The 16,107-nt window shown below is 33.8% G+C and overlaps 1 protein-coding gene across 1 annotated transcript in view; it reads right to left on the reverse strand.

Moving 5' to 3' along the window:
- LOC134716074 (cartilage oligomeric matrix protein-like) overlaps positions 1 to 16,107 on the reverse strand; it is a 42,415-nt gene that overhangs the window by 6,179 nt on the left and 20,129 nt on the right. The window contains exons 15-21 of the mRNA XM_063578815.1: positions 14,475 to 14,593; positions 13,193 to 13,245; positions 12,600 to 12,685; positions 11,622 to 11,717; positions 10,114 to 10,292; positions 9,768 to 9,816; positions 1,832 to 2,103 (exon numbers count right to left, since the gene is read on the reverse strand). Of these exons, the coding sequence (XP_063434885.1) occupies positions 1,832 to 2,103; positions 9,768 to 9,816; positions 10,114 to 10,292; positions 11,622 to 11,717; positions 12,600 to 12,685; positions 13,193 to 13,245; positions 14,475 to 14,593 (854 nt within the window). The remainder of the gene's footprint in view (positions 1 to 1,831; positions 2,104 to 9,767; positions 9,817 to 10,113; positions 10,293 to 11,621; positions 11,718 to 12,599; positions 12,686 to 13,192; positions 13,246 to 14,474; positions 14,594 to 16,107) is intronic.

Below are 16,107 nucleotides of genomic sequence, written 5' to 3' on the forward strand. Positions count from 1 at the left end.
CTAATATTTCAATCGATACATATATTAAACAGTCTGGGAAAAGCACATCCTTGTGCAATGCAAAACTACATATATCCTAGAATGTAGGACCACAATTATTCAGAACTGTACTCTACAAAGACAATATTCAAAGATCTTACGGTATTTATATACCTTCAAAATAGTTTAATTCAAATGATCGACATGTTTACATAGGGTAACTAAATTTATGGGTTCTATACTCAATATAAAAAGTCACAGATGTTGTATTGTTGCCAATGAGAGTCTCGGACAACTATCAACCAGAGACCAGATGACGTTTAAGTTGACAACTACATGCCACAGTATGACCTTCAACAATGAGTAAAATCCATAAGCATAGTAAGCTATAAAAGGTTGAACATCGCCGTAAAAACGAGCATGTGAGATCTATTTTCAAATAAGTTACCATAGATACAGTCGACCGCCCAAATCTATAAATGAATTTGAGGAAAGGTTATAGTCCCTATAGTAATTTGTGTGTGGTAAAAAAAGTATCTCGTCTTGACAATTTACCAGAAAAAAATAATCTTATCATATCCTAGGTTGGTGCTGATTTCATTTACCTTGTCCGTCCGTCCGTTTATCAGACAAATATTTCCCCCATACCTTCCTCGTCAACTACAACAGAATAACTTTATGATTTCTTCAGCAGTTTGTTGAAAGTGATAAGTTGTAGCGTGTAAGCGCTTTGTGATACTGTCAGCCACCTACTTCCTGTTCTTCAATTGCGAGTGAGTTACGCATAGGAAAAAGAATACCTTAAATGTTCAGATAAAAACGTCAAAATGTTTCTTCTCTTTTCAAACAAATTTGTCGAAATCTGAGATGGTCTTTTTCCACCGTTTGCAATTATTTGTTCAGATAAGTAGAATTTTAATATTTATTCTACTCTGCAACTATAAAGTTATTTTCTATTATAAAAATAATAAATAACAGATCCCGTGTCTACTTACAAGGAAATGAATCCAGGGGTTCCGAAAGGTCAATAAAACAGGACATATCATCTACACTACACTTTAAAAAGAATGCGAAATACACAATTCCAAATTGTGTGCCGTTATAGTATCAGGCATGGTTGCAACGACCCAACAAATCTCAACACTGAATCCTTTGGGATATGATTTCTCCTCTGAAACCAAATGGTTGATCTCTAGATCAACCTTTCTTCTGATCAGGCGTATTACACTTTGATTGTTGTCTAATTGGTAATCATGCCACAGTTCCTCCTTTTCGATTTTGATGGTTATTACTTTTCTGGAACTGAAAAACTAACTTTTATTTTTTGTTTCTGGGAAACCTTGTGCAAAAAAGTCTCGTTTTATACAATGGAGATTCGGGCATCGGAGATGTAAATCATGACATAAGAATTGCATTGAAACTGATTGAACGGATGAAATCACAATTCAAATATTTTCTACCACATCACAGTCATACCATTTTATCCGAAACTACCATGATTATCAAAACTACAAGTATCTTGTTAAGGATACCAGTATTGCTTTATATGCAATTAACATGACAGACAGGTGATTGATTGATTGTAGTTTGTTTTATACGTTTAGTCTAATATTTCATGCATATTCATGACAAGAACAAAATAATGATTAATACAAATGGTAGGTTCAGACAGTTGAGCCGACAGGGAAATTTGAAATGCCACCAGAAAAGGAGAAAATGTTTGATAGGGACATAATTGTGTCTTGCAAAGACCACATATTTGGACCTCTGACTTGTTGCTTTGAATGCATAGAGCGTGACACTTTTTGCAGCTACATAGCGGACTGATTTATGTGAGGAATTCGTAGTTTACCTGATTTTCTGTATCACCAGTATGCCACAAAGCATTTCGGAGGTCTTCTCCGGGTCCCGTCAGAGATTTAACAACTTTTAACTGAATGCCCGGCTGTGCTACGGCTCTGAAAGGAGTAGCATGCCAATAAGTCTGCTCGGACTTTTTCCACATGACAACATAGAAACTAGAACTGTCCTGGTAACTGAAGATAAACCCTGCATAGTCATCGTCTACTCCAGAGTTTATGAAGAATGTGGCGCTAAAATCTACCCCTCCAAATGTGGCATCACCTGAAGTAATATTAAAATACGAAACTGGGAAAAAACTTGTAAAAATGTAAATAAATTGTTCAATAATCTAACACTGTAGGAATACTAGTTGAATCAATTAAAAAATAAAAGACAAAAACCTCATTAAAAGAGTTTTATCACTTAAAATTCAAGTGATTAAATTGTTATTAAAATGAGATAGGAATAAAAACAAGATGCCTCTTTTAAAAGGAAAAACTGTAACTACTAATGACAACAAGTGAATTGTTACTAACGTTACTGATGGCAACATGTAAGCATTATACACTAAAAAAAAGTAGCAAAATTAGTGCATGTAGTGTTTTTTTTCTCGTTGTTCTATAATACATTGCTCACATTCACTTCATTTGATTCTTGGTTGATCATCATCTCATTGGAAATCATACACCTCACTGTATCACATATCCTTATTTAATGTTGTGAGATCGCAACCCCTAGCCTGGGACATTACTTTAACAACAACACAACAAGTGCGTGAGCTCTTAACCCCATAACCTGTGACATTGGCCGTAAGGCTCATCAAGTTGATGAGCGCTCAACGCCTATCTGGGACATAAGTGAAACAACAGCAAAAGTTTGTGAGCGCTAAACTCCTATTTCATACCCGCTCAATCCCCAACCTGTGTCATTGGTGTTGCAGCACAAATTTGTTGGCGCCCAATCTTCTGATTTGAGACATCGGTGCCACAAGAACACATGTTTGTGTTTGCTGATTCACCTTATCTGGAAGCACAACTGTGTGAGCGCTCCTAATTTAAGGTCATTAGTGTAACAACACAACAAGTGTGTGAGCTGTGTGTGAGCTCTCAACTGCTTAACCTGGGACAGTGGTATAACAGCACACCAAGTTTGTTAGCGCTCAATCCCCTATCTTTGTACATTGGTGTAACAACAGCGCAGATTTTTTGTTTGTGATCAAAACTAAGAAATTGGTGTATCAAAAGCATAACTTGTTTGTGGGCGCTCAACTTTTAAATCTGGTTCCTTACTTGAAAGAAGAAGTTTGTTTACGAAATATTTCATGGAAGTCATAGGTTTGTTGGATGTAAATGATTGTAAATGATGTGAATAATTGGAATTTACACATGGCCTGGGTCGTGTTTTATTCTGAGCGAATTTTATCACGGTGTTTTTTACAAAGCGAAAGAAGCCGAAGTCATATTAGAATAACTATATAAATATATTATGTTGGGTATGTCTTGTCTTATAACATGATGTAAATAATTTCAATTTGTTTTTCAACCGACTGATGTGTGCATTGTATTGTTGACGTGTTAGCTTTAAACAGAGTAGCGTTTCTTTTATTTTGTTTTAACATAACTCCTCGTTACTTATATAAGAAGAGCATGATTAAGCTGTAACACGTTTTAAACAAATATGATAAAATTGAGAATGGAAATGGGGAATGTGTCAAAGAGACAACAACCCGACCAAAAAAAAAACAAAAAAAACAAAAAAACACAACAGCAGAAGGTCACCAACAGGTCTTCAATGTAGCGAGAAATTCCCGCACCCGGAGGCGTCCTTCAGCTGGCCCCTAAACAAATATATACTAGTTTAGTGATAATGAACGCCATACTAATTTCCAAATTGTACACAAGAAACTAAAATTTAAATAATACAAGACTAACAAAGGCCAGAGGCTCCTGACTTGGGACAGGCGCAAAAATGCGGCGGGGTTAAACATGTTTGTGAGATCTCAACCCTCCCCCTATACCTCTAACCAGTGTAGAAAAGTAAAAGCATAACAATACGCACATTAAAATTCAGTTCAAGAGAAGTCCGAGTCTGATGTCAGAAGATGTAAACAAAGAAAATAAACAAAATGACAATAATACATAAATAACAACAGACTACTAGCAGTTAACTGACATGCCAGCTCCAGACTTCAATTAAATTGACTGAAAGATTATGATTTCATCATATGAACATCAGGCACAATCCTTCCCGTAAGGGGTTTAGTATCATACCATCATAACATATATGAGAAGAACATAACCCGTGTCATGCCAACAACTGTTTTTAGAATAAATGTGTTTAGTTCCGACGCAAAGACCTTATCAGTGACTCAATATTAACGCCAAAATATGCAATCTTTAATGGCTTGACAACAGTATCGTAATTATATCCCTTCTTAATAAGTCTATTCAAAGGTTTTGTAAGTTTATGAGGTGAATACTGACACCTTTGTGCTTTATAAAGAATATTTCCATAAAAAATTGGATGTGAAATACCTGAACGTATAAAAAGTCTGCATGTTGACTGTTGAGCTATATTTACGAATGATGTCTTTATACCGATGATAAAATTTAGTAAATGTTTTGACTAGTTTGTGATATCGAAAACCCTGGTGTAATAATTTTTCAGTAATACATAAATTTCTCTCGTTAAAATCTAAAACATTGTTACATACACGAGCGAATCGTACAAGTTGAGATATATAAACACCGTAAGATGGTGACAAGGGAACGTCACCATCTAAAAACGGATAATTAACGATAGGAAATGAAAAATCATCCCTTTTATCATAAATTTTAGTATTCAGCTTTCCGTTAGTGATATAGATATCAAGATCGAGGAAAGGGCAGTGGTCATTGTTAGTATTAGCTTTATTTAAAGTAAGTTCACCAGGATAAATTTCATTAATATACATACTGAAGTCGTCATTATTGAGAGCCAAAATATCATCCAAATATCTAAAAGTATTATTAAATTTGTTTATCAAATGTTGTTTTGATGGGTCTTTGCATATTTTTGTCATAAATTGTAACTCGTAACAATACAAAAAGAGGTCCGCAATAAGTGGTGCACAGTTAGTCCCCATTGGAATTCCGATAATTCAAGGGCATATATCAAAGCATGTCCAATTAACATAGTTTTTTTGTTTATTGCTACTAAAAAATGACCTAAAAGAGTTTGAACATATATATTCACATTCTGATTTTTTGAATGCCCATTTAATTAGGTGTGTGAATTTTTTCTTAATGAGAATGTGAGGCAATGTGGTATACAGGGTAGAAAAATCAAAACTTTGAACAGATTCAAAATCACCAATATAAGCATGCAATTTATCAAGTACTTCCAACGAGTTCTTGACACTCCAAAAGTAATTTATTCCACTATTTTCGAAGGCCTTATTTGAACAATTTATTATAAGGTTTTTAATTGTACCAAGTGTGCTGGTAAGAATAATAGACAATTCAGTAGTTGAACAATGGCTTGAAGACGAAATAAATCTATATGTGTAAGGGGTTTTGTGTAGCTTCGGAAGCCAATACATAGTTGGGACTTTCATTGTATTTGGCTCTGCTTGTAAAGCGGTGGCTAAAAATTTATGTTTGTTACAGATTTCGTTTTCTGAAAATGGAGTCAGTTGGAATGTTGGTGAATTGGTGATTTCCTTTTTCAGAATCTCAATGTAAAATTTACGTCAAACAATAATAATATTATTAGCAGCTTTATCGGCCGGGACAAAAACAAATTCCTTGGCTAGTTCTTTTAGTTTATGTTTGATGCGAGAAATAGTTTCATTGTGGTTATTGTTAATAGTAAAATGTTCTTTAAAATGTTGAATACGTATATCAACTATCTTCATTACTGAATTAAAAAACGAGTCTAAAGATTTTTTGTCAGCTTTTTCCCGTTTTATCCATTTCATACAGTAAGTATGGAGTGAGTCGTGGATGATATTACGACACTCATTCCAATTAATAATTGACGGGGGACGATATTTAGGTCCTTTACTGATGATGCTCGTATTACCCTGAATTTTATTTTTTGTTTTGGAAATACTTGCTGTCTTTTTTCATTTGCACGTAGTCGACTAACCTAAACAATTTCGTTAATCTGTTTCTTGACAGTTTTTTTGTCAAATTATGATCACCGTTCATAAGTTCTAATCTAATAGTTTCATTTTTTGAATTTCCTATCATAACATAAACACTATTTTACTTCAGAAATTTTTAATAAAAAATCTAATAAAAAACAACAATATAGCAAATATAACAAATACAAGCAAAACAGTACTAAATAAATATGTCTCTAGAAAACCGATAACTACTATATATATACATTTTGTTTACTAAGTTCATGTCATATCGAAAACTTCAACAGTTCCCCTTCTGTTGGAGCATAGCATTAATGTACTAGTTTCATGACAATAGTCAATTGCGGTTGGATACATCAATCCATCTCGATGAGTAAGAACTATCTCGTGATACTTGCCGTCTGCCGACACAGCAATGACATTTTTCGAATTGTAACCCGTTACGAGAACAAATTCGTCTCTTATCGCAGTGATTCCACAGGGATATTTCAAATTATCATTTTGAAACTTAAACACTTTACTCCCATTCAAATCAATGCAATTTACAGTTTTGCGAATAAAGTCGGTATAGTACAGGTTTCCAAATGCAGCTACGACGTACCGGACTCCACTGACGTCACATTTTAAGGTAGCAGCTATTGTACCGGTCCTGTCTAGAATGACAAATCCAACTTTCTCACACACAACAACAATTCTTCCATCCATCGCAGCGATTCCAGTACACGGATTGTTAACTTTTATCTGTTGTACTAAAGAGAATTTCTTCGTTTCCATGATGACTATTTCTTTCTTGTCGGGGATCGTCAATCCCACTTGGCCTGGTTCAATACACGCCACATCCCAAGGACAAGAATAAAATGTGATCCTGTCCAAAATTGATCCTTTTGGACTAAATACTATGAGACATTTATTGTTGTGATCTAATAATATAATACGCCCATCCGACAAGATAGTTCCTCCGCGTATAAAATTAAAGTTGCTACCCTTTTCCACTGAGAAACAACCTTTTGATTTCAAAATGATATTGCTTGGCATGGTAGTAACAACAGCCTGGTTGGCAGCTTTCTTGTCTTTTTCTTTCTTGTCGAATTTAATATCCAGCGAAAGCGGCATTGGTTTGATGTTACTTCTGACTATTCCAAACTTTTCCACTTTCAAGGGCAAATCCATAAAATTTGTGACGACAAACTCCAAAGTCACGTGATTGAATTGACCTTCGAAGACTTTTAGAAGTTTCATTTCATGAGCCTGTTTCTCCTTTAGTTCCCGGTTACCAAGAAAAACTTGATATTGTGATGCATAAGTTTGCATCATCTTGATATCCCTTTGCATATCCCCGAGAGACAGCTGTCGTTCCTGAAGGGTTTGGTTTTGGCGCTGAATCTCTTTCATGTTTTTAGCATACACGTCTGCTAGTTCGTCGAGAGATTTCTGTTGCATGGCATCAAAATGTTTCACTAACTCATCTCTAAACCTTTTAATTTCTTTTTCTATGGCTGACCGCTGTAGATCTAGCTCGCGCATATTTCTAGCTCTCTGTGTTTGGAGTTTTTCTACCATTTGCGACCAAACTTTCATTTTTTCGTCAATCAACTTCATGTCGGTAAAACTTAGCGATTTTTGTGCAGCATCATCTACGGTCAGCACGTCGTTGCAGAATTTGTGTGTTGACGTAACACATTGTGCACAAATTGATACATCATGTTCAGTGCAGAAAAAATCGTATTTCTTGTGCTTGTGAAATGAACAGTTCTCTTTTATCTTAAGAGTAAATGGCATTTCGTCAGTTTCGGAGATTTTGATGAGCTTGTGAGTCTTTGACATTCCGAGAGATTTATGATGGTCACTGCACGCTTCACATAGAGCCTCGTTACAATCCCGGCACCAATAGTGTGCTTCATGGAAAGTGTCTTGGTTTTCACATGGTGTGCAAGTTAGTCCTTCAAAATCCTTTGTATGCTCCCGTTCAGATAGGTCAATAGAAATACTTGAGTTCGCTGAAGTAAATGTTTTGTTCCTGCTAGAAACACGTGATGAGCTGTTGTGACTCTGAATAGGAGAAAGTTGTATTTTCCCCGTGGACATTCTGCCACTGCGTGGAGTGAATGAGGATTTGGACGACATTCCTTTTTGTACAGTTTTCGGTATTGAATCGGGTGTTTTGCGCGAAGTCACGGAAGAAGACCTTGAAGAAACTGGAGTTTTGGATCTTGGTTTAGTTTTCGAAGCAGCAGAACTTGGTTTAGCAGTACTTCTTGGAGTTGGTGTCAATTTTTGTTCCGTTGCTGTTTGTGCTGCTGCATTTCCTGTTTCTTTTGTAGATAAAGACGACACATGTCCTGGGGATTGTGGAAGCTGGTCCTTTAAGAATTGCTCTGCTTTCTCTTTTAGCCTGATTATTTCATGGACAACCTCCGGTGTTTCGTTCTGATTGTCGTTAATTGGAAGAGATTCAAACGACAGCTTGGTAGGTTCCTTTTCTTCCGGTGTTGGATCAGGGGACTGAAACTTCACTGCCTTATCGTCTGCTTCTGCCATTGTTTGTCTAAAATACAATTTTTACAGATCATTTACGTGCATTTTAATAATTAATCAAAGTTATTCGCTGATAAGTATGCATCATTGAAAAAAAAAGTTTGTAGAAGCAGCCGGATTATTAAAATGATGCTTGAAAATCTAAAAAAAAATAAATTGCAAAATTGCAAATATTTTTTGGATCCAAAACAAACTATTTCAACTTTGACCGAAAACTAATGTGAATTATGTATTAAGGGATTGCAAAACATTTCACAGTGCATTATAAAATGACAACATAATTTTTAATTAAAAAACTTACCTTTGAAATTCCTGACACCCAATTTTAAATATTCGGATAGCGGTTGTGCTCGTTAATAATGACTTAAAAAGTCAACACACGATTTCAATTGTTTAAATCAACGTATCGGTTCATTGGTTTATCAAAAGATTTCTTTATTTTGTGTCATATGCATCGAATTTCATTTTAGAACAATGCCTATTTAATGTTTCTTTCAACTATGTATGCCCTTAAAATGAAAAGTCATTGGGCGTAGTCTGATATTGAAACAAATACACGATTTAAACAAATTCATACAAAGTGTGATTAACAAATATGAACGTATTTACTACAAGAACCATATAATTTAAATTAAGTAAAGTTGTATTAAAGATAAAAATCATTCTCACCAACTTATCCCAGCTAAAACAATTCAGTCAGAGAAAAGGAATCTGCGTTTCACTTGACCTGCTCCTTTTGAAATTCATCGGTATTTTTACTATTGTGCATGGAGATACTTTAGGGCTTGTGTATGAGTGCGTGCGAATGTGGTTGTAATAAACTGAGACATATTATATTGTTGGAATTATCAATAATATTCACAGAGTTACAAAATCATGAATTTTACAATTGTTTTTGGTGGGATTATAACAATCCCCAGACACCACAAAAATAAAATATGGACCTTGTAGGCAAAACCCTATTAAAATATTTTTTCGGCTGGTTTTGAAGGTTTTTATTAACCAACATTGCAGCCATTTGCAAATAGGTAAAGCGGGAAAGTAACACTTCTCTTAAAATATGTGGCAAAATCAGACATTGGTTTACCTCAATGACCGATTCGAATTTTTGATAATGTGAAGCAAAAAGAATTATGATCGAGTTTCGACTCAATATTTATCAAGAATTACTATCACGTTTCATGCAAAACATCCCACAGTTTGCATATATTTTGCTGCAAAATGAACACAAACTATACATTTTCATATTTATATTTTAAACACAAATGTCATATAAAGTACTTACCAATAGCTACACCAGGGTCACTATTCATAACCTGGTAAATTTCAGCACCCTACAAATATTCATGTTCCATTTTATTTTTCATTTTTTTTTATTTTCATGAGTCTATATTCTAGAAAAGTGATTAAAAATATATTTAGGTAAATTCAGATATTTGTATCTCACTTTCATACTGAAAATGTAATTCGTTTCAAATAGGCACCACAACGGCCATTCATCTTTAGTCAGGGGAAGGGTGGCTTTTTTTTTAGCCAAGAGAACCAAAAAATTCAATTTAGTTTAAAAAATAAATACTTAGTGGACAAATTGTTCAAATCAAATAATAATTTCGAAAAAAAAATCTACATACGCCATGCAATATAACCCATTTAGGATCGATTTGGGAATCTCCAACTGGATCCAATGTAACAGTACGGTACGACCGGAAATCAGTCGCAAAAACTCCCGCGTTGTTCGGACACACATCTTCATCATCCGGATAACCATCTCCGTCACTATCGAACTGACAAGCATCTCCATACCCATCACCTGATGATAAATATTCAAATTTATTTTTCATATTTGCAAGAGTAAAAGAATTAAAAAAAAAACTTTAATTCTGTTTTTATATTTTAGGATTAAACTCTATGTGATATCTAAATAATTTGGTTCACAGGTTAATTTAAAAACTCTAAAATAATTATGTTCATATGAAAATATGCTTGAGAAAGATGGATTTTGAGGCTTTGCAAAAATTCATATAATATCAAAACAGTGTCATAAATGTTGTATTTTGGTTTTTACGAACTATAAGCTATTATCAACACTTGGCGTCCGTCGTCGTTAACGTTTGTCACTTTTTACAGTTTGAACTTCTAGAGATCCACAGAACGGAAAGGAACCAAATATGGCATAAATGTTCCTTATGAGGTGCTGACCAAGTGTTGTTACTTTAAAGCCGATCCATCATCCAAGATGGCAACTAGCGGGGGACTTAGTTTAGCATAGGACCCTATTGGAAATACATACAAATGTCATCTTTAAGAGACATCTGAACGGAAAGAAACAAAAACCAACGGGGGACTCAGTTTAACACAGGACCCTAAGGGAAATACAAACAAAGGTCTTCTTTTAGAGAACCACTGAACAGAAGGAAACCAAACATGGCATAAATGTTTCTTATGATGAGGTGATGAAGAAGTATTGCTACTTTGTTGCCGATCCACTAATTTTTATTAAATATTGAACCAAATTTGGCCTCACTCATCTGTTATGATTTTTTTCTATTTCAACACGATTTCCAAACCCAAATTAGAGTCAGGTAAGCGACACAGGGTCTTGAAATTCTCAGTTGACATACGGGTCGGGAAAACTCGACCAAACTTGCATAACATCATGTCTCAGCACTTTTGGGGCAAAATCTCATCCGGAAGGCATAATATCATTTTAAGAGCACTCAAATCAATTTGAATATTTAAAAAAAGCATATAATTCTGGTTCTTATTAGAAACAAACAGAAAACAAATATTAAATAAGGTAGTTAAAAAAAAAAAAAAAAACGAATTATATTAACAAATTAGAAAAATTCGGAGTTTTCAAGCTGTGTTAAAAAAAAGAGTTTGACATCTGTACCAATTATGTCAGCTTGTTTTGTTCACACATCGTTGTCAATATCATGAAATTTTCTGCGAATGTTTTAACAGGTGAGAGGTTTAAATAGTGGGTTTAAATAAGAAAATGTCTGACGTTGTTATTCCAAATGAAGGCAACATACGATAGGCCTTTTGATTATGGACTTTCTGTTTTGAATTTTCCTCGGAGTTTTTCTATATTATACTTTTTTGATATTGCATGTTTATTTTTACAAATCAATCTTACCATTTGTGTCGGTTTGATTGATATTGTAGACTAATGGACAGTTATCAACATCGTCGAGAATAGTATCGTCGTCGTCATCATCGTCGCAAGCATCGCCTAGAAAAGAAATATAGTAACTATCATATGCTCTGGATTAATAAGGTGAATCACTTAAACAAAATTTAACAATAAGAATAAGTCCGTGTACATGTAACTAATACTCGGTTCACACGCATGTAAGATTAACATAAGGTTTTATGGATTTTTGATTAAGTTTGTATAAGATATCATTTTGTTTTATTGTAGTTCACGTTAAAATGCCATATTTTGATTGGCTAATTCGAGGATGTTAATTTACTCTATCACATGGCTGTGGTATTTATATAATGTCGTATGAACAGGGTATAATACCTGCGATTCATTTCACAACAAATCTGACGCTAAACGATACTCATAAGTCACTTACGATTTATCTTTATCTCAAGAGTTTTTGTGCAAAGAGCCAAAAGTTTAAGGGGAGCTCCCTTGATTCAAAATTCTAAGAAAGCACTATTAGTGATCTTTATGTCTCAATTAAAGCCAAGACGTAGACTGAAAACAATACAAGACCATTACTATCAAATTAAATTGTTTTTCGATCATTTCAAGGCATAATAAACTCAAACTCCTTTCTATCTAATCATATAATGTATGTTTCCATTTCCAGAACCTCACGTAGAAATGTAGAAAATAAAGATAAGTTTTCTATAGCCAAATTATTAGCTTTACTTTTTGTATTTACAGAAAGTAAAAACAAATTTACAGGCAAATTCTAAAGCACCAAATTGACGTTACTTCTGTTATATTTCCTATTTTGCAAATTGGAAATTTCAAAATGTTATAGATATATTTTGAAATTTACTTGCAAAATAGGAAATATAACACTTCAATTGATACAAACTGGGAACATTTTAATAAGATGTGATGTCATTGACACTTTCATAAGTCGTATTTACACACCTACACCATCTTTATCGGTATCTATTTGGTCTGCGTTGGCTTTATTCAGACAATTATCACGGTCATCCTGTATACCATCGCTGTCACTGAAAATGTATTAAAGAGAATAAAACAATCATTATCACACAGGAGCTTATCGAGGAGTCTGGGATTGTTTTGTTGCTTTCTTCTACCTTTTTCGGGTGAAAATATTAACTAACATAAACATTTAAAACAAAAAGAGAGGACTGAATTACCTCTGATTCTTGTACTATTGACAAGTTGGGTGATCATGCTTGTCACTTTCAGAAGTTTGTCCCCACAAATTTTTAAGTTTACTCCTATGCCACTCTGCACTGTAAGATGCACTTACTTACATGACTGACCAATTATTTTGTGATTTAAATTAAAAGACCTGAGGCAAATAGTTCATGCAATTCCCAGAACGAAGGTATAGCACAGAGTCTTCAACTATGCTTAAACTTTGTGCAGGTTTTACGTATTAAAGGAATGGTAGTTATATTTTTCTATCTATTGACTGACCAGAAGACGTGTTACATTGAAAAATAATATTATATATTTTTAGTTCCTATAATCATCCATATTTAACTTACAGATCAATGTTTGTATCACATTCATTTCCGATACCGTCGTTATCGTCATCTAACTGAAAATATAATCATTAGAAAACAAACAATAAATTAACATTGGTTATTAACATTGTTTTTGTAAAATGAATATACTAATATTTAATTCACACAAAACACGGATAGTAACCTCGTCATATCGAGAAGCGATTAGTGCAGTGATTTTGTCATAGTTGGTTAAGATGAACATGGTTGTGTTCAGTTACTTTCCCAAACGATTGCCTCAGTTCTGTTCAAACAAACAAATAAAAAGCAATTAATATGTTATAATGTGCTTTCTTAGTCTACATCAGAATTGTTGTTTATAAGAAACTAACGCAAACTATCGAAATTGTTATGGTTTGGTTAAGCTATGACATTGTTCGGTTAAGTGTTTAGAAATTTGTCATGGTTTTGATCATCTTATACCAGAAACGCATGTCTCATGAGCGATATCAGAAGTTGTTGTACTACAGTAACAACTTTGGCAATACCATAGTCAGTAGGCTGTTAAGCGCACAACGCGTTATTTTCATTAACCAGTACATATTAACGAAATTTGCCTCTTCATTCAATCTGATGTATGCAAAAGTAGTCCATCCTATTCACATATATTATTCATTCAATAAAACACGACAATACCACTATATAAATTATGCTCGACGAATTGGCATTACACCATTCATTTAGGTCCAATTATTACAAGTTCTTATAGGAAATAACGCAATATAGCATATCTTAAAGATAGCGTAATTGCATCGCTGGAAATGTAGGGTAGAGGGAAACGTAATAAGCGCTTGTGCGCTCGAGTAAGAAGTCAGTGAACTACAGGTAAATATTCGGATAAAAATGGTTAAGGACGTGGATGATGTATGGTTTATCTGCTTGGCAATAAGTTCATCATAGATACCAGGATTAACATTTTGTATTTGCGACAGACGCGCGTTTTGTCTTCCAACAAAATTAAATAGGCCAAAAAAATACGAAGTTGAAGAGCAGTGAGGACCAAAAAATTCTTAAAGTTTTGCCAAATACAGGTTAGGTATTCTTTAGGAGGTAGAACAGCCTTACTGAATTTCATGTATCTATTACGATTGCGAGAAAGAACCCGCACTTAATCTGGTTTGGTAATTTCCATGTTACCCATATGGACATGCAATGGTCCTAGTTAGTCTGTAAAGACCACCAACAGTCAGAGCTATCTTAGACTTACCAACTATATATAGACCACTCTTTTTAATATATACATTATAAATCTTTTCATTCATACCTGTAGGTAATTTGAAATATTTATACAATTGTCACAGGCATCCCCGACGTCGTCACTATCTGTATCATTCTGGTCCGTATTGTACACTTTCTCACAGTTATCAAATTCGTTTGGTATACCTTTAAAAAAAGTTTATTACAAACGTGACAATCTAATTCATTGAATGCAAATAGATAACGTAATCATTTAACAATTTAACAATATAATTTCTTACCAAATTTCAAGTATAAACTTGAAAATATTCAAAAGTTAATGATCATTTCATCTAGAGTTGTACATGTTCGCTTGTCCGCCTGTTTTTCTGTCGATTTTTTCCTCTCATGTGTTCTGTTGATTATGTTTTGCACTTTAACTGCAGTTTTTTACAATAACAGCAGGAAAGACTAAGGATAGTGCCAAAGATGATATTCAGGTGTATAATACAATTCATCAGCGGGGAGATTGAATTTGACATCTTAAACATGGACCAGACAATATTAAAACTTTTAAAGTAAAAAGAAATAGAAGATAAAGATCATGACAGACATGCACGTTTTTATTTTAACTATCCGAAGACACTATGCCACTATCAAATTTAAAAAAAAATCATAACAATTAAGAACACATTTAGTAATGGCAATGATACAAGTACGCAAGATAACTGAACATTAAATTATACCGATGTCAAATTAGTGCAGCTAAAATAAGAACACTATTTGAAAAATGATCTCCCACACGTCAAAGCTGATCTAATCATTTGTTACAATTGTTACATATTATGAAGATTTATGAGAAAGAAGGGATACAAACAATATCAAGTTTTTGGCATCATTTCCGTTCCCAACCTTGGCATTCGTAGTATTTCTATATGTATGTCAATGTCTAATGAAATATTTCAAGGGTTCTAACTTGACAGACCAATAATTAGTTAGACTTAAGTGATATTTATTTCCATATATAAGATAATTATCCAACCTATTCCACAAAATTACAAAATATTGCTGTACTGACAAACGTGTCGTAGGTACCTCAAGGTATATTCATTTCCTGCTCTTGACCTTGGCATTTGGGTGTATTTTGGATATCTATGTCAAGTCTGTAGGAGTCTTTCTACGATTTAAAATAACATGTAAGACCAATAAACTAACAGGAATACAGTGATGTTTCATTATCATCTTCTCTTATATAAGATCATTATCTAATCTATTACAACGTATCACAAAGAAAAGTTCCAACTTAATACAAAACATAACGGTTATTTATATACTGCCATACAATTAAGATGTACTATGATCAAAGGCCACAAAGTGTTTTGTATATATCCTCTGTTGGGCACTTTGGAAATTATTAAGAAACTAAGTGGTCCAATTCCTTTGGGAAAGTTTTCCTCCGATGGATTTGGTTATTCATAAGACATGGTTCTTCCTCGCTTAATAGCTTTTCGGTTGTTAAAATACACTTACGTCGTTGCCTTCCAATCTTGTAGGATTTGATTGTCTCTAGTGAAGGAAAATCCAGAAAAAGCACTTCTTGTGCAATAAATTTATTTTTGTAATTTTCGACTGTTAACATCTCATTTTTTTGTTAGAATTTTTTTTTTTTTATTGTCATCCCCTTGATCCATATCAAATTAAAATATACATTTTAACATTGG

This window comes from Mytilus trossulus, chromosome 4 (genome assembly GCF_036588685.1).
Source record: "Mytilus trossulus isolate FHL-02 chromosome 4, PNRI_Mtr1.1.1.hap1, whole genome shotgun sequence".
Lineage (NCBI taxonomy): Eukaryota > Metazoa > Mollusca > Bivalvia > Mytilida > Mytilidae > Mytilus > Mytilus trossulus.